Source organism: Symphodus melops (genome assembly GCF_947650265.1).
Source record: "Symphodus melops genome assembly, chromosome: 3".
In the NCBI taxonomy this organism is placed as follows: Eukaryota; Metazoa; Chordata; class Actinopteri; order Labriformes; family Labridae; genus Symphodus; species Symphodus melops.
This window is the reverse complement of record NC_136693.1, coordinates 1,948,560-1,972,850: the sequence shown is the minus strand read 5'-3', so window position 1 is coordinate 1,972,850 and position 24,291 is coordinate 1,948,560. Positions and strand designations below refer to the sequence as shown.

The 24,291-nt window shown below is 40.0% G+C and overlaps 2 protein-coding genes across 3 annotated transcripts in view; both read left to right on the top strand.

The window, feature by feature from the left end:
• The window catches only part of vps33b (VPS33B late endosome and lysosome associated), a gene marked incomplete at its 3' end in the record, with an annotated part of 3,724 nt that extends 2,620 nt beyond the window's left edge, over positions 1-1,104 (top strand). The window contains exon 10 of the mRNA XM_079340335.1: positions 955-1,104. Within this exon, the coding sequence (XP_079196461.1) occupies positions 955-1,104 (150 nt within the window). The remainder of the gene's footprint in view (positions 1-954) is intronic.
• Positions 1,058-7,285, top strand: prc1b (protein regulator of cytokinesis 1b). 2 transcript variants are annotated; one of them, XM_079339255.1, is made up of 14 exons: positions 1,058-1,210; positions 1,371-1,503; positions 2,415-2,537; positions 2,710-2,943; positions 3,111-3,281; positions 3,426-3,575; positions 3,664-3,811; positions 3,897-4,033; positions 4,218-4,313; positions 4,403-4,549; positions 4,642-4,752; positions 4,854-4,967; positions 5,542-5,644; positions 6,700-7,285. In XM_079339255.1, exons 1-14 carry the CDS (start codon positions 1,200-1,202, stop codon positions 6,801-6,803), a joined length of 1,782 nt encoding a protein of 593 aa, XP_079195381.1. In that variant the 5' UTR covers positions 1,058-1,199; the 3' UTR covers positions 6,804-7,285. The 2 variants fall into 2 exon arrangements, with proteins under 2 accessions (XP_079195381.1, XP_079195380.1); XM_079339254.1 differs by having other exon boundaries at positions 5,542-5,721.
• Positions 7,286-24,291: the final 17,006 nt, after the last annotated feature.

Sequence of the window (24,291 nt, the reverse complement as noted above, 5' to 3'; positions counted from 1 at the left end):
TGCATATTGGATTGGAGAGTATGATCTTGTCTTCCTGCACTTCCAGTTTGTGATGTTGATCCATTTTTTGTCATAGAAGGAAAATGTTTTCCCCAAAATAATGTCACAAAAACATTCATATAAAATGTTCATGGTATGACGATAAAGAAAACTCTGCTAATGTCCACAATATGTGTTTTTTATGTTTCCAATGACATCACTGGAAATTGAAAAAAAATTGTAACTAATAGTATTAGTCTTTTTTTTTTCTCTCCCAGGTTATAAATTCATCGTGGTAACAACGGCGATCACAAGCAGTTCAAGACTCATCGAGTCCTTGCTGGACAACCATGTATGAAGAGTGTTGGCTCTTTTACGATGGACAGATACTGAGACATTCCTGCAGACGCTTGTCATGCATTCCCCACAGTGCTGACATCACAGCTGGCTTTACAGTGTCTACTAACGCGCTTAAAAGAACTGTTAAGATGTGTAAAGTGAATAAATGTTTTTAACACGACTCTGGCTGATTCTTCTTCTCTTTATCTTCGGGCTCAATTTACTGTGATTCAATGTTTTATTTCTGTTCTTTATTCAGCATCAAACATTTAAACATTCATAAATGACTTCAAGCTGCTTATTTATATGACATATTAAAAGTATGACAACAAAACTGACCACGAAACATTTGTATATATTTTTAAAACTTAAATAAATGCAAATAATTTAAATGAAATAAAAAATAAAATGTATTATAATTTTTCAAATAAAGATTTTTGCGGCATTCTTAAAGGCTACAAAGTCTGTATTCACTTAAAAATAAAGCTACATTTGTGTTCACAGAGTTTAACTTTAATTTAAAATTTCTTGAAAAAAACAAAGATTAACAAAAGTGTCGTTGTCGTCGTCGCGTTACGTCACCACGCCCTGCGTGAAACTGGCTGTTTCGTTCTCGAGTTTTTTGTTTTTTTTAAGGAGGCGCGGGCTGCTCTTTTGATTGGCTGTTTAGAGCTGCCGGTGGGCGGTGTCGGAGCACGGAGCCAATCAGAGAGTGGAACGCCGCTGCACGCGCATTTTGAACTGAGTCGGGTAGCAACGGACTGTACTGGGCTGAAAGAGAGATAGAGCAGAGAGCGCTGCGGTTATATTTTATATTTTTTTCCAAGTTTGAGTTGTTTTTAACTTCTCAAGAAGTCGGAAAACAAGTCTAGCAGAGAAAAATGAGGCGGAGGTAAGATAAAAACTTTCTTTATGTCCCCAGAAAACACTTTAAATGAGAATATTATCTTGGTCATATTAGTGAATATGGGTTCCTGTTTAAGCTGCACACAGCAGAGTTGATCTATCGTATTGATTTAACAGTCATCGGTGGTGTCTCTGTGTTTGTGTAGCGAGGTGCTCGCTGCAGAGTCGGTGTCGTGCCTTAATAAAGCCCTGATCCACCTGAAGGACATCTGGGAGGAGATTGGTATCCCAGAAGACCAGAGACTGCAGAGGACTAATGTAGTCAAGAACCACATTAAGGTGAGACAGCAACCAGCACTGTTTTTAAAGATTTCAATCCTGATCAGTCCATCCGTGTTTTCCTGCAGAGGTTCATCACTTGACCTACGTTACAAACAGGTTTGGACAGAGGAGCAGGGCCAGGGTGTGTTTGGGGGGCTTTTGAAGGAACAGGACAATCAAGGGTGAAACTCCAGACCTCTCTGATCACTGGTTAAACGTTTTAGTTTGGGGTTATAACTTGTAAATAACTCAGTATTTCATAATCTGACTCCTCATGCACTTCACTTGTCCCCCTTTTTTTTTAAATTTGCTCTTGGACTCAAACATTCAGCCGCTTACTATAGAATCAAAACAACAAGAGAAAAACAGAGAGGTCCAACACACACACTGTATTGCACATTTTACACACACGCTCCTTAAAAACACGTGTGCATCTTGTTTTCCTTCTACTCTGTCGCTGCATTTCTTCTCCACTAACTCAAAACGTGTCGATCCATCAGTTAAACGTAAAGTGCACAAATCTGTTTCTGCACTCTGTTTTTTTTCTACTTGGATGGTAGCTCATGCATCAAGGAAAAAAGTGCACTTTATTGGTGTTGTTGTCGGTGATGGCCCTGGGGTAGAAACTGTTCTTAAATGTTGATGTCCCAGTCTTCAGGAAGAATAAAAAAGGAAAAATTCAGCGCTTTGCTGTTTACAAAAAGTCAAAAACAGCAACAGCATGTCGTAGGTTTTATGACAGGAAAAGTTCCCACGCAAACATGAGGAAGACAAACGTCCTCCAAGAGTCATAATGTTGTGCAACAAGGCACTTTACGGTCTCAGCACTGATCACCATCGATCTGTTTCTGCATGTTTTCAGCAGATACTGGATATTTAGTCTGAGATCTAAATCTGCAGAGTGCTTATCTTTTCTGTTCATTCTCTAGAACTTGTTGGAGATGATGGTGAAAGAAGAGGAGTCTCTGAAGCACCGGCTGATGAGCAGCATTGAAAAATGCCGGACAGAAATGGAGAAACTTTGTGTGGAGCTTCAGCTGCCGTTGTTTGAGGTAACGAAACGTCTCTTCCACCGACCTGGTTAGAAAATGATCACACTTCATGCTTCAAACGTTTCTGTTCTAATCCATTTAATAAAGTCGTCATTGTTTGGTTGAGCGTGAGTCATAATGGGCCGTGCAGAAGCGAAAATAACCCCGGTGCTGTTTTCTCCTCTGTGTTCAGGAGGAGAGTGGCATCAGCATGCTCCAGCAGGAGAAGAACATCCGCACACAGGTGGAGGCTCTGACCAAGGAGAAGACTCATCGGATGCAGCAGCTGAAGGTTCTCCTGGATCAGGACCAGGACCTGTGCGACATCCTGTGCGCCGCGTCGTACGGCATCGCTCCCGACTCCGTGCCCTCCCCGGAGCAGCTGGAGAGCTTCCGGCAGCACGTCGCCGACCAGAACGAAGAGAAGGTGAGAGCGTGCGTCGACCCGTTTCATCTAAATGCATGCAGGGGATTTAATATCAGAAGTCCCATTAACGGGTCTTCAGGTAAAATAGTGATCTTTACCACAGTCAGCATCACATCACGTCTCATCCGTACCTGTCATAATGTCTCGTCTGCGCTCGCGTGTTCCAGGCGAGGCGGTACGCCGAGTTCACGGACGTCAAAAAGCAGATCATCTTGTGCATGGAGCAGCTGGACCACATCCCTGAGACCAGCTTTGAGAAGGACGTGGTCTGTGAGGACGAGGACTCTTTTTGCCTCTCCAGAGACAACATCACGTCGCTCAAGCTGCTTCTCTGCCAGGTCCGAGTTTTTTTTATTTACAGTGCTGAGGAATCCCTCACCGGCACCTCTGTTACGACAGTCTAACTAACCGTTGCATGCTCACAGTTGAATGAGTTTTGTGCGTGAGTGTCGGGGACTGATGTGTCTCGGTGCCTCCTGCAGCTGGAGGAACGTAAAGCAGAGAACGAGGCGGTGTGTGAGATTCACAGGGAGAAGATCCAGCAGCTGTGGGACAGGCTGCAGGTGCCGCAGGAGGACAGGGAGGCCTTCAACCAACACATGGTCGCGTCCAGGAAGAGGAACTTGGAAGCAGTGAGCGTCCGACTCCACGACACATTCCCAGTCCGTTCTATGGCTCCTGGTTCTTCAGTTCACACTTCTTCCTCCTCTTCCTCCTCAGTTGCGAGCGGAGGTCCAGCGTCTCGAGGAGCTCAAACTCCAAAACATCCGAAACTTCACAGACGCCATCCGCTCCGAGATCGCCGTGTTCTGGGAAAAGTGCTTCCTCAGCATCGACCAGCGGCAGGATTTCGCTCCATATTTCAGCGGTGGGTTCTCTCTCTTCTACGTTGTACCGCTTTCATTCAAAAACAATATTGGACTTTATTGTGCTAAGACTCCTGACTGTTTTAGAGGACTTCACTGAAGAGCTGCTGAGCGTGCACGATGCTGAGATCCAGCGCTTGAAGCAGCACTACGAGGACCACAGAGAGCTGTTTGACGGGGTCCACCAATGGGAGGACAGCTGGAGACTCTTCCTGGAGCTGGAGGTGGGTGCACCGACTCTGGACTTGATTTATCAAAGACTCTGCACGGACGTGAACCTGTGGTCGTGTTCTGTCTTCAGTGTAATGACATGTGGCTTCAGATTCCTCAAATCTGAACCTGAAGAAGAGTCTTCAGCGCTTGCATCCAAAAAGGGAACGTAATCTTTTTTTTGTTCCTGGTTCTCAGAAAAAAGCCACAGATCCGGCTCGATTCACAAACAGAGGAGGGAATCTTCTCAAAGAGGAGAAGCAGAGGTCCGAGCTGCACAAAAGTCTGCCCAAGGTAAAACGTGAACGCACATCATTATTTAGCATGGAGTACTTTTTTCACAGCACAGGAAGTGACCTCTGCGTGTCTGTTGTTGTTTGAAGCTGGAGAAGAAACTAAAAGCCCAGATCGACGCGTGGGAAAGCGAACAGGGTCGGGAGTTTCTGGTCGGCGGGCAGAAGTTCCTGCAGTACGTGGGGGAGCAGTGGGAGCTGCACCGCATCGAGAAGGAGCGGGAGAAAGAAGAGCGGGTAAACGAACGGCTCTCATTGCACAGTGGGCTGAAGCCGCACGCTCAGCGACAAACGTGTTGACGCGTCTCTTTTGACAAACCTCCCGACAGCACCTGAAGAAGAGCAAGCAGACCGAGGTGGACATGCTCTACGGGACGGCCGTGCGCACGCCCACCAAGCGCAGGTTCCTCGGCACCACCACGCCCAACAAGACACGCAAGGTAAACGCACGTCAAATTCTTTAAGACTAATGAACTCTCTCAGCTCTGTGGGCACTAACCCCTCCTCCTCCTCCTCCTCCTCCCTCTGCATCTTTTATCAGTTTAATGCGACTTCCAGCATCTCCAGCGCCACCTCTAACAGCACCATGCGCTCTGCCTTTAGTGGAACCGTGTGTCGCTCACCTGGGCCCCGCCCACCGCTCTCAGCAAACAAGGTTGGTCAAAGAACGACAAACGTAACGATGCTTCTCTCAACACTCAGAGATCACGAGTCAGACAGCAGTGTGTGTGTGTGTGTGTGTGTGTGTGCCTGACAGTGTGTGTGTGTGTGTTTACACACTGTGCCTTTCCTGCTTCTGTAACGACTTAACGTCATTTGAACTCACTACCAGGACACCGATGTCGCACTGATGCAGCGTTCAAGTACTCACAGTCTGTGGCACACGAACTTCCTCCACTTTCTATCAAAACTGAAAATCATGAAGAAGAAGAAAAAAACCATGAATTAAGAAAAACTCACAAATTCTTTCTGGACTTCTTTGAGGATAAATAAAAGAGAGGCCAAACACTGACTCTGAATTTAAACACCACAACAAAACTACGATCTAACAGGTGACACTATGACTCCACGTGGCGTCCACTCGATCACTGCAAACTCACACGCAGCACTCGGTCACGTGACTCTGCAGAAGAAACAAAGAGTTGTTTGATCAGGTTTCCCTGATCACAGACAGAGAAGCTTCTTCCAGCTGTCCCACGTCCTCCTCTTCTTTCTTGCGTGTCCTCCAGGTTCTGGCGGTGCGGACGCCCGGCAGCAGTAAACCCCCCAACCCCAGACAGCAGGGCTGCAACAAGGAGAACGAGGGCCGGTGGAAGGGGACCCCTCTGAGTGGTGGGTTGCTGAACTGTGCTAGTCCACAGCCTAACGTCAGCATGAGCTCTGCTGCCGGCACATATTCTGAATTTGTGGTAATTTCATCTTTTGTCTCTAATTCATTCTCTCTGCATGGTTTACCCGATTCATGTGCAGTTGGACTGTTTAATTATCGGACAGTGATGACTGTGTGTTAATGATGTACGTTTACGTTATAGAGGGACTTGGTCAACCCTGAATCTGTTCAGTCAAGGTGTGTTTGGAATCCTTCCAGTGTTAATGCCACTAATCCCACGATGAGCTGCATGCCTCTAATCAGAGGGGGAAATGATCACCCTTAAAGAGAAGCCCTTTAAACGTGAACATGCACAGTCAGAGGGAAATCTGCACTTCATAAGGCCCCGCCTTTCCACCTCGCCGTTTTTTTTTTTTTTTCCAACAAGTGCTTCTCTGCCTGGAAGAAAAAAAATGCTCAGTGGACAGGGGGCGACTTCATCCTGGATAATGTAGGATTTGTTTTAGCTCAGTTCTTTTGTCACTTTTTTTTTTTTTTTGCAATTGCACTGTCAACAAATTTTTAAGCAAAAAGACCGTCATTTAAAAACATCCCAATCAGGTCAACAGAGAAAATCTCTCTCATTTAAATTCTCTACATTTGAAAGGTTTTTCCAGTCACTGGATGTAAAATTAAAATGCTGATTTTTTATTTTTTTTTTCCCCTCACTGTCGGGACGTTTCAGGGACGAGTGCTCCGAAAGTTTTCTGATTATTGTTCGAGCATGAAGGAGAAAGTTCAGGGTCAAGAAAGATGTGCAAACTGAGTAGTGTCACATCAGGACGGCTTCTACAGCGAACAAAACAAAAGAACATGTCCTCTCTTTATTTCACCGTTTAAACATTCGGCCTTTCCTCTCTAATGACACTAACAGCTTTCACAGCAGCTCCTTTCAGAGGAATAAAAAGTGGCGAGTGTCCGTCTGTGTTGCTACTTTGAGTCGCCCGCTCCCGTTTTCAAACGTGCCGTACACGAGGAAGAATCCACTTTAATCGCTGCTCTTTTTTCGCTTCCACAGCGAGACCTGTCCAAAGCCGCCAACGCCCAGATCCAGCACGACGTCCTGAACTCCACCAGCACCAACCTCTGACCTCGCCGCTCACGTCCTCGCCCGTCCAATGAGGGCGGGATCTCTGCTGCCTGCTTTTTAAATATACATGAAGGTGATAATATATGAAGTGTGAGGTCAGTGAGGTGCGGAGCGTAAATGCATCACTGCTTTATCCATAACATGTTTGTGACTAACACTACTTTGGCTCTCTAACATTTAAACGAAAGAAAGTTCAAAAGCTTCTCTTTCTGAAGTTATGCAATCTGAGGTTACAGGCCAAATGTATTATGAACGCTACTTATGCACTTTTTTTTTAAATTTAGATCATATTTTGCAGTGCGCTCACTGTCACCCAAATCTGTTTTTATATGTGTATGTATGCTGTAAATATTTCTGTCTCCACTCCTTCTCTTCATAGGACTGTTGGACAATAAGCTAGTTGTTGAAACAGGCGGTTAAAAAAAGTCATTTATAGGTGCTGTGCTAAACTCTGAATATAGATCAATCATTTGCCTGATAAAGTGTATTAAATGTTATTTCACTTGAAAAGAAATGATGATGTGTTTTATTGGATCTTCAAGTTCAAACATCAGACACAAACATGAGTGTGTGTCCAGTTCATCCACACTGCTCACATTTCTGTAAACACAAAGCCCGACACTCTGACCTGATCAAATCCTTCCCTCACGTTTAGTTTTTACACCCAGCACAGTCAAAGCTCTGATTTTAGAAATATAGAGATTGTTAGTTTTAAAGGTCACATATGACGACATGTCACATGTTTCACGTGTCCCTCGTCTGTCTACACATCGTGAGAAAAGTCCATCCTCTCTTTGTCAATAAAATCTCAGACAACATGGATTCATTTGTGTGTCAGCAGATTCCTGTGAGGGGAAGACGGCTGAGAGGCCAAGCTTGAGTAAAGCGGCTAATGTCTTAAAAACAAAGGTTAACGTAAAGCGTCAGTGAGGATGTATAAAGCAATATTTCAAAAGGTGGGAAAAAAAATCAAACAGCTGACTTTAAATGTAGTGAAGGGGGAAGTGCCTAATGCTAAGTTGAGTATTTGTACTACTGTGTGCTTAAATAGTTTAAGAAAATAGGTTAAGTAATCCAGAAGAGTGGTAGACCGAAGGTTCAGCTTAGCTCATCTTGAAGATAACTTGTTCTGAAATTTGAGTGTAAATTTAGGTATGAATATTGTGATCAGTAAAGATATTTGTTTGTTTGAAAGTATCTCAGAAGTTTGGTTAACTTAAGTGATGTTGTTACCTACTCTAACATTTGAAAATTACAAACACATAGATACATATCTATTCAAAAAGGGAACCGTTTGAAAAGTAAAATTAGTGGAAAAGTTGGTGAAAAGAGTAAAAAGGATGTTTGTAGGATACATTTTGCAAACATTTGTTTTCAATTAACAATAAATAAAAAGAGACAGTGATAGGTTACTTTTATTTAAAGTAGATTTTCAGTGAGTTGGTTTTTACTTTCATTTGAGTGTATTTTAAAGTTACTTTAAATTTGACTTCAGGGAGATTCTAATGAAGGAAGGGTATTTTTACTTGTGAGGATATTTTGGTTGTCTTGATGCCTCTGACTGAGGGTCATTTGAGGTCTGTGGAGATGATGTGAAAGGCTGATGGTGGTACTCTAAGATCTGCTACTCTGATGATTCAGAAGGCACATGATTGGTTCATGTGCAAGGGGGGAAGTTAAAGATTAAAGTTACAAATTACAATTTGTTTGATAATTTTTGGAGAATGTTGATGTTCAGTCTGTTGATAAGTTTTCTATTGATAAGTTTTTGTTGTGTGAAGTTACAAGCAGGTGAAATGGTAAAGAGTTTTTGAATAAAATAAAATAGAGAAATAATAAAATAGAGAAATAATATCATCTGCAAAGCCAAGGTGAAAAATGAATGGGGTGTTAAAATTGTATTGTTAAAATTTGTCAATGCATGGGATTGAATTGAATAATTCAGATACACTTGATTATTTTCTATGATCAAACACATTTTTCACTGAGGATTTAAAATAACTGAGCTGATCAGCTGAACAAAATCAAAAACGGATTTTTCCTTTTAATCATTTAGATCTCAAATGTTTTTAAAAAGTATGGTTGTAGGATTTATCACTGGCCACTAGGGGGCAATGTAGGATTGTACTATGATCGGCTCTGTTAGGAACCGGCCATTTTGGTTGCTATGGTTACATTCTTGACACGGTGTTTGGTTGTGCCGTTCAGCCTAATTCATGTAAATCCAATGTTTAATGTTTTAAAACGGAATGAATACAACGGTTGCACATTATGTGTAATGTTGTAATATGTTATGACCTATGTTATATTGTATGGTCACATTTGAGAATTATTACTGTTCACTTATCCTGCAATCGTTTGTATTATTGTAGGGCTCCTTCATCTCTGTCATTAAAGACATAATTCGACATTGAGGAGTGTTTCTTCAATGGTAATGAAGCCTCTAAGGCGGCCATGTTTCCTCGGTGACTCACACTGCTCACTGTATACTGATCTGCTGGGTTTCTACACCTGGACTGTGTCTTTGTGTTCTCGTGGAGGACTGATGATTCTCCTCTGTGTCCGAGCAGATTGCCTTCCTGGGAATTTCCACAGCAGAGCGAACTCCACCAGATAACATCATATTCTATTTTTCACATCCATTTTGTGCGCTGCTTCCGTTAAATATGTTTTTTCTGCACATCTGTGTCATTTTAAGTAAATGAGGATTAACGTCTTTAGTTAATGACACAGAGGGAACTTAATGCTTTTCACTGGCACTCTGCTACAGTCATCAACATCTTATTGCAGATTACCTTTGATTTATTACTGATGCAGTTATTAAGGTTTATTAAACTAAAACTCATGATTTTAATTAATTTGAGGTCTCTCATAATCTGCATGTAATAATATAACTTAATCCCAGCAGGCTCAGAATAAATGTGTTTCTTAACTCTTTCCCCGCCAGAGAATTCTAGAATGTTTGCCAGCCAGCGCCAGCCTTTTTCACCATTTTCACCAATCTTTCAAGACTCACAGAATATTTTGTTCTTTGAATATGTAAATATTGAATACATCAAAAGAAAGATCAGAGCCTCTGCTTTCATATACAAAAAACTATTTTATTCAAACTTCATTCAATCTTTTTTTATCAGCACTTGAATATCGGCCATTTTCACAAAAAAACCACATTCCGGACAAAAAACTGAGAAAACAGCACTTTTGTAAAACACATTTATTTTCAAGAAAAAAAAGTGATTTTGAGTTTACATTTGGATTCTTTTTACTTTCATTTGACAACTACAGTTATATTTTAAAATAAATAACTAAAATAAATAAAAATGATTACATAAAATTATTAATTTTCTTTGAATAGTGTAGCACTACAACATTTACAAACTATATTATACATTTTTCTTCTCTTATACACTCAGAAATACTTTGTTTTTACAAACACTTAAATATCATTATTATTTTCAATAATAAAACATTAGTTGAACAAAAACCTGATCAAGAAGAGAGACAACTGTGTCTCCCAGGGAAGCGCCTTCTCCGCAATAGGGTTTCATGTTGTAACACCTGTGTCAGAATCACAAAGGATGTAGGATTTGAACCCATATTTGACAGGTTTTTGGGGATTGTATACCCTGAACGCTAGCCGTCCACGCCACAGAAGCGTACCCTCATCAATGCAAATGTTGGTGTTAGGTTGATACATTTGACTGAATTTAGATATAAGGTAATATAAGACAGGGCAGACTTTGTACAACCTGTCAGTGCTATTTGCTGGCCTTGATTCATAATCATTGGAGTGTAGAAATCTCCATATGATTTCAAAACGGTTGCGGGACATGACCTTGTTGAAGTAGGGGGTGACCAAAATGTCATCTGTAGACCAGTACATTTCAAGGTCAGGCTTAGGAATGATATGATCAAGAGCAGCAGCATCATTTAGAGGTCCAGGATTCTCAGTGAAAAGGAAAGTCTTTTGGCTGCCAGTTCATTTCTTTCCACATCAGATTACCTGGACCAGGACCTGAACCTGGCTGGTTTACAGACCCTCTTGCTTGGTCACCAGGTACTTGACCTCCACCACACCCATAAGATCCACAGGTCCGACCTCTGCCTCTTTGCTGTGTTCGACCTGTAAATAATTAGAAAGACAATTTTTTTATTCAACAGTGTGATGTGCACAAAGAGAGGAACGTTATTTTTCGGCCTCTTCATATCACATCTTACCTTTTTCACCTTGAGTAGTTCTGTGTAAAGGACACCTGGGCCTTGAATCCCTGGACTCTGTGTGTAAAATGACAGTAAAATGTCAAACAAATATTCATTTGGTAAATAGTTTGTGTACAAAATGAAAGCTAAATTATTTCTTTTTTTATCTTCTCTCACAAGTTAGCAGATGCTCTTGTCTTGTAGTATCTAATAATCATACAATCCAAGTAACATACTATCAAACTAAATAAAATATGTTATCATGACTCACCTCTTGCACCTACGTTTATGTCTGGACCTTGGAGACCTGGACCTTGGAGACCTGGATCTTGGAGACCTGGATCTTGGAGACCTGGACCTTGGAGACCTGGACCTTGGAGACCTGGATCTTGGAGACCTGGATCTTGGAGACCTGGACCTTGGAGACCTGGACCTTGGAGACCTGGATCTTGGAGACCTGGATCTTGGAGACCTGGACCTTGGAGACCTGGACTCTGTGTCTGGAAATTACAATAAAATGTCCGTCAAAAATTCGTTTGGTACATAGTTTATGTACAAAAATGTTATTTCGACGTCACGTTATCTCATGAATTATCAGATGCGTATGCTATCACGGTGAATCAAAAAATAACGTGATCATATCTTACCTCTGACACGTCCTGAATCCCTCCGCTGCTGCTGTCTTCATCCAGATCAGTTTCACGGAGGTCAAAAAATGAATTATCAGAGTCTGTATCGATAATTAACTCTGTAGCTTCCGCAGCTGAATATCTCCTTGCTGGCGCCGGCATGTTTGTACTGTTCAAGAGCTTTTATCTCATATCCATACGGATAATGTTGACTTTTTGACGGGCGTCACACTCACATACAGACTGATAGAACTCCGACCGCTGGAAAATAAGGACGAAAAAAATGTTTTGTTTTTTTCTCTCTACTTTCCCGCGAGTGGTCTTGTTTGTTGGTTTTTGACCCCACAGTCCTGTAACTTTTTCACAACACCCGTCAGAGCGCCCCCTATGACATTACATATATAAATAATAAATCATTTCTTTGTGTCAGTCTGTTCAGTAAAGTGAGAAGGAAGGATTTTAAGACTTTTTTTTTTCCGTCTCTCTGCGTTGTTGCGGCCTCTTCAAACCGGCCATCATCGACTGGACGCAGCAGTTCCCGCCTGGCCGCGAGCAGCACATGTTCGGACACATTGACATGGTCTGACCCCTCAGAGTTGCATGTGTTTCATAATGAATGACCACTATTATAACACAATAAAGCAATGTTGTGCCTGTCTTCAAACAGACTCTGTTTTCACTAACAGGCTTCCACATACAATGACAACTCTCCACATCAGTGAATATTGTTTGTTTGTTTATTGAAATGTTTGAGATTGAGATGTAGATACTGAAATTAGCGCACCGAGCGTTTGACCACAGGAGCAGCGAGCTGCAGACACCCTGACAGAGCAGGGGGAGCAATTCAGGGTTAAGCGTCTTGCCCAAGGACACATCGGACATGTTGCTCGCAGGAATCCTCGAATTTCCGGTTGTGAGACGATGACTCTACCCACTGAGCCACAGCCGCCCTAATGATGCTCCACATGTCTTCGACTTGGACGATCCTCAGCATCCTGAAACAAACAGATGAAAACATAGAAAATATTAAACAACAGCTGAAACAAATCGCCCTGAAAAGCACGATGAACTCTCTGATTTAGACTAAAACTGCACTTTAATATCACTATATGGACACAGCATATATTAGCAGCCTTTTAAGATAGTAGATGTATCAATGAAATATTTTGTACCAAATCTATATTTAGGTTGCAAAGCTCATTAGAAGTGTGTGGTGATGCAATCTCACACTGCACTAATCTTTGTGGCGCTACCTTGTGGAGCATCATGCTGAGGATCTGTTCCTTCAATCCACCTCCATGGGGGTCTCGTCCTCTGAAGTACTGCGTGAAAAAATCAATGAATTACATTTAGCACACCTAAAAAAAGAGGGGAAGTGAATCCACTACTAACTAAAAATCATTATTGGTACAAAAAAAAAAAAAAACACCAACAACAACTCAACTTACTAATTGTTGCTTTGAGATTTCAGCAGGCAGCTTGCAGAAGGTTTAAAGAAAAACCTCTAAAGCTTTACATCAAAACTCTTCTTATGTGAAAACATATAGTTGTTGCTGCACGTCATGGATACTTTCAGAAGACCATTATACAATTTCTGACCATCACTGCAGATTTTTGGTGGTCTAAATGGAGACAAGACAACCTCTTAAAGCTTTACATCAAAACTCTTGTGTGTAGTAAATATAATCCATACAAATTGTTTAAGTTATACTTAAAGAATATAAGTCAGGCAATGAACTGCATTATAATAGGTAGATTTTACCCTGTATACCTATTTTTTAACAGTAACTGTCTCTTCACAAATAAACTGAATAATATCTACCTAAAGTTATTGGGTGTGCATTGGAGAGTGCGCATGCGTCATCACTTCTTTGCTGAGGAACTTATTGGCGGGACCCTCCAGCCGTGTTTTGGCATCGTGGTGGAAGGTACACATGAGGACGAAATTATTAGCCCCCCCATGAAAATTTCACTTTTATTTAAGTATTTCCCAAATGCTAATAAATAGAGCAAAGAATTTTTAACACAGCCTTTTTAAACATCCTAGTTTTATTTTGGATGCTTACATTATTTTACTTTGCACAGAGAAATGAAATTATATCACAAAAACCAAAAACTACCTGGGTCAAAATTATTAGCCCCCTTAAGAACTGACCTGTTAAATGAGCCATAGAACAAAACACTGTTGAGCAATGATGTGCATTACCTTTGTAATGCTCAAAGCTTGTAAAATCAAGTTAAAATTGAGTATTATCTACCAATTTACAAACGGTATAAAAAGGTCAGTTGGGATTGAGCTGTCACTTGAGAAAGCATCATGGCAAAAACAAAAGACATCAGTTTGGACTTGAGAAAAAGAATTGTTGATGCACACAAAGCAGGAGAAGGATATTGAAAGTTATCACAGCGATTCCAAGTGTTGGAAGACAACAGACGACGACCCAGACCCAGTTTTACTGCTGACTGTTTGAGGTCTTTAGACACATCTCTCACTAGTTTCCTCTCCAGAGTCTTTGACATATTTTGCTTCCTACCTCTGCCAGGCTTGTTCTGTACTGTGTTGGTCTCTTTGAATTTCTTTGATACCTCTCACTCCAGTTCTTGACACTTGGAATCGCTGTGATAACTTTCAATATCCTTCTCCTGCTTTGTGTGCATCAACAATTCTTTTTCTCAAGTCCAAACTGATGTCTTTTGTTTTTGCCATGATGCTTTCTCAAGTGACAGCTCAAACCCTACTGACCTTTTTATACCGTTTGTAAATTGGTAGATAATACTCAATTTTAACCTGATTTTACAAGCTTTGAGCAGTACAAAGGTAATGCACATCATTGCTCAACAGTGTTTTGTTCTATGGCTCATTTAAAAGGTCAGTTCTTAAGGGGGCTAATAATTTTGACCCAGGTAGTTTTTGGTTTTTGTGATATAATTTCATTTCTCTGTGCAAAGTAAAATAATGTAAGCATCCAAAATAAAACTAGGATGTTTAAAAAGGCTGTGTTAAAAATTCTTTGCTCTATTTAATAGCATTTGGGAAATACTTAAATAAAAGTGAAATTTTCATGGGGGGGCTAATAATTTTGTCCTCATGTGTAGGTATTGATAATAAAACTGTTTGTCATTCAGTAAATGAAATTGTGAACACAATTATTAGTTTGATATATCGCTAATTTAATCAGGAAACCTGTTGTTAACAAAGATATTCCTGCGACTTCCCTTAATATTAGCACGGCTAATCGAGCACAAGCACGTTTTGTTTCAGGAGAACAACAATAGTTGAGTTGGAGGTCAGAATGTAGATTCATTAAAATCATCTACATAATGTGATATTTAATTGGGGAATAAATGTACTGCTCCTCTAGCTAGCTTTCTATGGTCATATGTGGCATTGTATGTCCTTTGTTGACGACCGTTGCTATGGTGACGCTTCTTTTTTTCCACAGTCATGACATGCAACTATGCATGCAACATGGTGTAAGGGGGCATAAATACGGGATACACATATGTGATAGTGACCTAGCGTTAGCGTTAAGCTCCGGTGCGTTTAGACAAACCAAGAAATAAGGGACAAACTTTAAAACAGATGTTTAGAGAGTTACTTGATTCTCATAAAGTCAGCTTTGCACGTGGCGAGCAGTGAGTGTGTAGGCGAGTGACGGAGCTCTCTCTGTTACACGCCTACTTTTAAAAAGGCCCTACTGAGTTGGACTGTTCCGTTTTCCCCCCATGACTTGGTTTAGCCCATTTCTCCGTAAACACCGACAGTGGTTCGTTCTATGAGAGAATAGACGCTCATTACAGATGCTGGGAGTTCGTTGGTGTGCCTTAATATCTTGTGTGCGTCCATTTGACACATTCAACTGTGGAATATATGGGGAATACGACCTTGAGGGCCTTTCAGATAAAGAACAAGGTGCACACTGAGCTGGTCGCGGCATTGGGCACAAAGCAAGAGGGTAGATTTTTAAAAAATCTTTTTTTTTGGATGACTGTTTCTCAGGGGAAAGAGACTAAACACTTCATGTTGTGAATACTACTCGGGTAAAGTTATGATCTAACCTGATTCCATGAACAACATCTGTTAAGTTTACACATTAAATGCTGTATTTCAGACACCAAGACACTGAAATACACCGTCAATATATTTTGTACACTTTTTTCTTTTTCATCCCTTTGAAATTCTTGTGTGTAGATCATTTCTGGACTTGACTTTTACTGATACATTGTTTACACTATTTTATTGTATAAATATATTTAACACCATTTAGCCAAAAGTTTAGCAAAATACAATCTGCCTCAGGTCTCAAAAATATTTTCTATTGTACAACACTTTGTTTTCCTGAATTGTATCTTAATTTGTAAAAGATGCTTGACTCATACAGGTTATGTATGTTCTGCATATTTCCCAGGTAATACTTCAACTTATATTTTGAGATAAAAAAGTTTGTTTGTTGTTTGTTTACATGTTACATATTTCGGGCTCAATGCTACTTGTCCTTAATGTTTAATGATAAAACAATTAAAAAAGATGACATGGTTAAAATTGTCTCTTGTGTCTGTCATTGACTTTTGGGTTAAACAAACTTTCTTTAAAAAAAGTGATTAACCTGTTATTTTGGTTAATAAGTATTAAAAAAAAATGTACATAAAATATGTGCTACAAATAATCGTGAGTAAATATGACTCACTTCATAGGTATCTACCGTAAATTCACTTGATTAAAAGCCGCACGCTCTAATTTTAGAAAAAAGAATAATTTTGTACTTATCCAAGCCGCACTGGATTTTAAGCCGCAGGTATCCCACGTTGTAATATGAGATACGTATTAGCTCAAAAAAGTTCATGTCTTTTTACTACTGTAAACGTGTTTTTGGTTCTCTGTTCAGACCGTGAAAAGAGCAGTGGTAGATGTTACTCGTTTCACTTTTATGTCGGAACAGAGAACCAAAAACACGTTTATATAATATGAGATATTTAAACAGAAAGATACTACACATGAGGATTTTTTAAATGTAAATTTGATCCGCATTGTGACATGAACAAATACATATTGCAAATGCTATTTTTCGAACACTGCCTATAACAGGCCTACCTTTAAATGTGAACGTATCGGTAACAAATAAATTACGTTGCATAGGCTCCGTTTTTTTACTTAACAGTGCATGAACAACATTCTAATAGACTCATCTCCATCTTTCATCTCATCCTCTGAAAGCTTTTTTGTTTGTTTTTTTCCCACAGACTCAGTTCCTCTTGCTCTCACCATCGATTCATTATTTGCCAAAACGACGTGCAGCAGCTCGAATTGCTTCTTCAACCGCCAGATTGATAGTCCTTAACTTAAATGCCGCTTCATGTGCTTTTCTTCGAGTATTTTCCATGTCGATGATGGTGAATACAAATGACTGATTTACCGTAAAAAAAACCTAATGAAGTGCGCTTGAGTTATCACACAATGTCACTGGACTTCTGTCACTACTCATCAATTTTATTGAGTAGATTCTATATGTTGCTTTTTATAGTTTATGTGATAACATATAGTTGTTGCTGCACGTTATGGATACTTTCAGAAGACCATTATACAATTTCTGACCATAGAGATTTGATTTTGTTTTACCTTGGTGGATCCACTTCCATTTCTTCAACATCATCATCACCGGCGGTGTCTGGTGGTGTTTCAGGAGACGAGGCAGGTGTGAATTGCACTTGAACAGTAACAACCAGATCAGGTGTGAATTGCACTTGAACAGTAACAACCTGATCAGGTGTGACTTGCACTTGATTAGTAACAACCAGACTCTGCAAAAGAAAAAAAAATACAAATTGAATGTTACTTAACAGGGAGATTACTCAAGACTGTCTGCTAATGACATTTTCATCTTGCTCTTTTCACTGTTTTAAATAAACACAACTTATTTAATTTTTAGAATTGTATTCATTTTTAAAAATGCATGTTTTATATATAAACTCTTGTACAGACTTGGTCCTCCTCCTTTGAAGGACTTTATAAAGCTGAAGTCTGCCTATCTATCTATCGATCTATCTATCGATCTATCTATCGATCTATCTATGTATGTTTGAGCGCGGACACAAGTGACATCAGTGAACTTCATCATAACTCTGTAGCACTTTGAATTTTGTTTTCCTAAAAATTGTAATGATTATTATTCAATGCAAATATCTAGGCATGAGAAATTAACATTTACATATCACATTCACAACCTTGGGTGGGTGTGGCACAACAGTCTTCATCTCTCAATCGGAAGGTAGGGAGCTCGATATGCCGTTCTTGCAAGCAACATGCTCAGTGTCAACTCTAAAGCCCCCGTCACTTCAAACGAGGAAACCCTCACTGTCTTTTGAGTTAAATGGTAAATGGACTTGAGCTTGTATAGCGCTTTTACACCGCAGATCACACCTACCCATTCACACTGATGGCTGGTTATATGCCCATCTACTAACTAATTCACGCACCATTCATGCGCCCCATGCAGCAGGGGGAGCAATTTGGGGTTACCCAAGAACATCAGACATGTTGGGCCTTTTTCAAACCAACGACACTCCCCCTCCGTGACGCAGTGCACTCTGTCAGAAGTCACACTCGTAGCTGAATGAAGTCCCCTCCATTCAGGTGGAGGGTAGAAATACAGCAGCAGGCTTTGGGACAAACTTTACTCTCTCTGGTGGAAACAGGGCGTGCATGTTACCATTTTTTATGCCCCCCTCCCCCTGCATCCCAATTGTTACACCCTCCTTTTCCCTCTCCAAAGGTTCCGAGATGAAGCCAGGTCAGCGCGTATCGCTGCAGACCGGTCCTCTTTGACCAAAGCAATTTCGTTGTACTTGTACTTGTACCAATGACAAATAAATCTGATTCTGATTCTGATTCTTATTATTAATGTACGTAATACATTCTGTAAAAGTCTTGTCGATTATTTTTCTCTAGTAAATTTATATTAGTGTAGACTTACAGAAAAACGATCAGATGGAGCCCACATTCTTTATTGTAATTTATAATTTCATGTTTAGTTAATTTATTGTAATATCCAAGAACAGGTTGTCGTCAATGAAAGCAGACAATGAGACTATAAATGAACATCACAGCTGCAAGATGTTTATTTTTTTGCTGTAGCCGAAATTAATACTTAATACGGACTTAATATGGCGGTCCCTCCGTCCACTACCCCTCCGCGCAAACGGAGGGGTAGTGGACGGTTTGAAAAAGACCCGTTAAGTGTCTTGCCCTAGCACACGTCGGACATGCTGCTCGCAGGAGCTGTGGATCGGACCCTCAAATTCCGATTGAGGGACGACGACTCTACCCACCGAAGTGAGATTGCTATGTGTTTATTTTATTTAATTTTAGTCAATGTACGTACCTCCCATGTTGAGTAGAAAGGCATTGATGGAAATATAATCCGTGTTTGTATTTCCAGTGCCATTTTCTCCACCAAAAAGGGAAAAACAATATCCAGCCTTCCTTCCCTGAAGTTATCTAGGTGCTCTCCTGAGAGGACTGAACGCATCTGACTTGATTTAAAGCAACAGGAAATGGCACGAAGGGGTAACGTGTGTTCTCCACTCCCGAATACTGTCTACTTTTTTTTCACACTTCGAGCACTGCAGCTTTTACAAGGATGCGGTTATTTATGGATTTTTCTTGCGGGACAATGAGCTTCTGCCGCAAAACATTTGACTTCATCACGTCGGATCTTAATATCAGTTATTTTGCGCTTCATGCACGCACCCTCATGATGGAAAACACACGGAGAAATACATGTGATGTAGCTTTCAAGTTAAAGGCGATCGAGCTGGCTGTCAAAGAAGTTAACAGAGCTGCTGCACGTTAAGATAACACTGACAGCGACAACAGAGACTGAGGAAGTGAGTCATGAAGTCATTCTGAGGCAGTGAATGGATGGACTTTTTCTTGTGAAATGTATTACGGTCATCTTCACCAGCTGTGTGACAGACACTGTTCGAGTAGGCTTCATATTTGCAGATGTTACCGGTAGCCTACGTATTTAAATAAAAGTTAAAAAAATGTTTTTATGTCACGTCTTTCTGTGCAAATAGCTCTGTTATAAGAGTCAATATCACCAAAAGGTGCCTTTGAGACCTCCCCATTTCCCCCACAAAAAGCTGAGATTTCCCATTGAACTTCATATTCATTGTATATGTTATGCTGTTAGAAATGCACATTGGTCAAGCTCCCACACTTTTTATGAATTAATTACAAGCAGACAATTTACATGCAAACCGCAAGATATGTCCACCCTGTCATGGACAATTTCAAAGCAGAGTAAATACATTGTAATAACATAGTGATTATAAAATGTACATTTTCAGAAAGGTATTTAGTCACTTTCTCAACAATATCGTTTAGTTATTGGGTAAAGTATTTGGATAAGAATGAAATTATGGCAAACTATTTGTTTCTTTATAACATCTGTAAGAGTTGCACTTTATTTTCTAAATAAAATCTAACAACAAAGATATCTGGTCAAACTATTAAACAATACTATTTGGCACTCATTTGATTATAAAGGCATCACACAAAAGACACTGCTACTTGTGAAAATAATTTGTTTATTTTCATAGAACATCTATGAAAATAAACATCTATGTTTGAGCGCGGACACAAGTGACATCAGTGAACTTTGTCATAACTCTGTAGCATTTTGAATTTTTTTTTTCAACCTTGGGTGGGTTTGTCTCTCAACAGGAAAGTATGAGGCTCAAGAAAAAAATGTATATAAAAAAAGATGAAACAGCCGTCTCCCCAGCCCCTCCTCTGCAGAGCGCATGCTCAAAAGATTTTTTCCTGAACATTCCATCAGTGTATTTGAATGGGCTTACCACTGCTCGCAAAACCTCAAATATCTTAAAAACTAAACATGATATCACCGATCCGTTTGGACTGTGAGTGACAGCACAAACAGGCGCACGTTTTGATGTATTTTATTTGTATTTAACATTCAGACTGGGACCACAGTGGCATTTAAACTTAACTTAACTTAAGGATTAATAACGTTTAACTAAACCACTTTTTTTTCACTTCACGTTCTGACTTTTTTATTCCAAAACCAACAAATAAAAATCGATTCAAAAGATGTAGCTGCTGATAGAAGCAACATAATTCATAATTTTCATAGTTGGTGAAGATAAATAAATACAATGCATAAATAGAAGTTCATATTGTACACAAAATGTGATTAAAAAGGTTTGTTTTTGGGGTTCATTTATGCAAGTTCATGTACCTTTTATTTTGGTTACAAACCCATGTATATTGAGTGGGGAACATATTTTTTGTTCCAGTTGTTTGCATTGTTGGGGGGACAAATTAATATGTGGCGCATAAAGAAAGCAGCATGGGACGACAAGTGTTTGATGTGGAAGGCGTTAATGGAGTCTCGGATTGAAAGAAACTTTATTCCCTTGGAGTTTCTGAGGCCAATGAGGTTTGATTATTTCTGATATGTGAAATCTATGTGTTTTCTTTTTTAGCTGTCAGACTAACTGTAAGTTCTGTTTGCTTATTTTATTCGTTCTGACGGCATTATTTGGCACTGTTTTGGCATCGTTGGTAACGTGAAGAAGACGTGAGCCTTGATGAAGACCTCGGAGGGAGGAACAAAAGAAGACATTGTCAAATTTTAGGGTTTTTTTTGGTTGAAAAGTGACGAGAGGGTCGAACAATTTCAACAGATATCAGAAACGAGGGAAAAATAAAAAAAGGAATGTGTAAATGTTTGAATCCATTGCTCTTTGTACAGACTGCTGCTGCCTTATACTAGACCGCTGTATGTGAAATAAGAATCACAGATGTTCGAGTGGACGTAAGGCTTACGAACCTTTTTAATGGAAGTTTTATAGAAACACATTAAGCCTGGGATCGCCGGTGGCGCAGCGGCAGTGCGCGCGATCCCGTGTATCGAGGCCATAGTCCTCGCGCGGGCGGCGCGGGCGGCCCGGGCTCGCGTCCGGCCTGTGGCCCATTTCCGCGTTGTCTCTCCCCACTCTCTCTCCCTGATTTCCGACTCTATCCACTTTCCTCCCTCTATAATAAAGGCCCAAAATAAATCTTAAAAAAAAAAAAAAAAAAAGAAACACATCAAGCCTATTTTCTATCATCTGTTCTAGTTGGAAGAAAAAAACTAAGTCTTTGTACACACTCAAAAAAATAACTCATTGGATGAACTCAATTAAATTGAGGAGACAATGGATGCGAGAAGTGTGGAGGGTAGTCACACTCAGAGATAAAATGTGGAGGTAAAGTGAGCAAACTGTTCATCCAGTCTAAACCCCTGTAATCTCTCTCCACTCCCCATGACTGCATATCATGTTGATCGTGTACTTCCAGCAGTTCAATAAACAGCCTCTTCTTCCCTGTAACTTAAGTCAATTCTCAAGTCCAAAATGTTGTAGGTCATAGATTGTCTTTATATGGGGTGAAAATGAAGGCAAGAACAATACAACCAAAAATAAAGATCCGATGATGAACTTTGTCAACAAGTGTTCACCTCTCATGCAAACTGATTTTCAGCTGCTGCATCTTTGTGTTCAGCTTGTGCCCATCCAGGTTCATTAGGATCTTCTGGAAAAACTCAAATGTGTACTTGAGGTTGTCTGGAAAGCTTAGATCCAGGGCATAAATGAGCCCAACCATCATTATGACCCCCATGATGACGCTGTCCACGTTGCTCAGGACTTTGATGCCTTCGATAACAACTCCCACATCCTCTGGCTGCCTCTCGCCATCTCCACGGATTATGTATATCCCCATGACCGTGAGGGCAATGTCCCTTTCTGCATCCTCAGTGGCGGAGGCCTGAACAACAACACAAAAACATAACACTTGTATTAGATAAAATGCTGAACACCACTAACAGAAAATCAACTGTTTTGTGGCATGCATCTGTAATGTGTTATATATGAATTTGCATTTTTTTTTTGTCCTCATTGCTTGTCAAATCAATCATGTATGTATCATGACTTAAATGTGATTGGAAAGTTAACCATATATATATATATATATATATATATATATATATATAAAATAATATGTTTGACATTGGGCCAGTAAATAACTTCAGCAAGCAGCCATGAACATAATGCAATTGCTGCAAAATGATCCTTTAGGCAACCACATCCCTTTAGAGGTGGACCTGTGGGACAGAAATAGCTGTTTTACTCCACAGGGCCTCCGCCCATTTGCCACTACCAGCTTAGGAGACTCTGATTCTGTCTTTTCTTGCACCTACCAGTGATTTCAAACAAAAAATTCAAAGAGCCACATTGTTTACAAAATGCCAAAAAGTTGTAGTGTGTTGAGCTCAAAGGACCACAATATATGTAAATAAGAATCTGTAACACTATTTCATGCTACTGTGTAAAACGAACTATTGACTTACCAGATATTCTTTGAAGAAAGTGTCTGGATCTTCATTGAGGTAGATAACAAGGCTTCTCAGGATGCACTCCCTCCTGGTGTCAATGTCGTCACACTACAGCAGGGGTGAAAAATCAAAACGGAATTCGGCTAAATATTGGTGTAACCGAGAGAATCCGGTGGTTTTCAAAATAAAACAGTGTTCAGACTCGGATTACAAATAAAACGGAAATAATGTACGTTATTTTTTTTTTCTGTGCGGCCCGGTAGCAAATGACTCACGGACCGGTACCGGTCCGCGGCCCGGGGGTTGGGGACCGCCGCTCTAGTCAACTTGCCCCCCTCCCTGTGCCACTGTTGCACCTGTCAATAATGATGTCAAGCTGCTCGTCTCGTCACGTGATACATTACCGCTAATTTTAAACCCACAAGCTGGCAAAATGAATAACAAACAGACGTCTTTGAAAAAATTCTTTGGGAAGGGGAAAAGGCCCAGCGAGGAGACAGAAGAAGAACCTTGGACCACAAAGAAAAAGAAACCTTCATTTAACAAACAATATCAGGAGTCCTACATGAAATATGGATTTATCGGGACAGGTGATTCCCATGCACCAAGACCGCTCTGCATAATATGCAGCGACCGGCTCTCCAATGAGGCAATGAAGCCTTCAAAACTCAGGACTCTCATTGATTCAGGGTTATGGTGAGTTGTATATTTTCATGGACTTTATTTTATTTTTGATTTGTTTGTGGAGTATCTTATTGTGAAGGCATGTTTAAGCGTTACCATAGTAACCCGACAGAGAGGATGTTACTGATGTTATGTTGGTGGCGCATTTCATGAAACGCTGTTAATAAAGTTCCATGTGATTACACAGTGGATTCACGTTTATTATTATGTTTTACAAAATAGCACATTTTTTGTGTTGATCGTATAATTTTATTGTGTTGTATTTTTCCGCCACGGTCCGGTCCGTGGCGGAAAAAAGGTTGGGGACCGCTGTTCTAACATTATATATATATATATATATACACACACATATATATATATATATACACACATATATATATATACACATATATATATATATATACACATATATATATATATATATATATACACACACACATATATATATATATATATATATATATATATACACATATATATATATATACACATATATATGTATATATATATATATATATATATATATATGTGTGTTAGTTTATCTTGTCTTGTTTTTTTTTATCTTGTTTTAAACTTTGACTTTAGTGGCTTTGTAGTGGTCCGCAAGA

Excerpts from the sequence above, each read along its gene's own strand:
- prc1b (XM_079339254.1), top strand. Across the intron at positions 3,282-3,425 it reads TCAAGCTGCTTCTCTGCCAG|CTGGAGGAACGTAAAGCAGA; the intron begins GTCCGAGTTTTT and ends TGCCTCCTGCAG. Across the intron at positions 3,576-3,663 it reads GGAAGAGGAACTTGGAAGCA|TTGCGAGCGGAGGTCCAGCG; the intron begins GTGAGCGTCCGA and ends CTTCCTCCTCAG.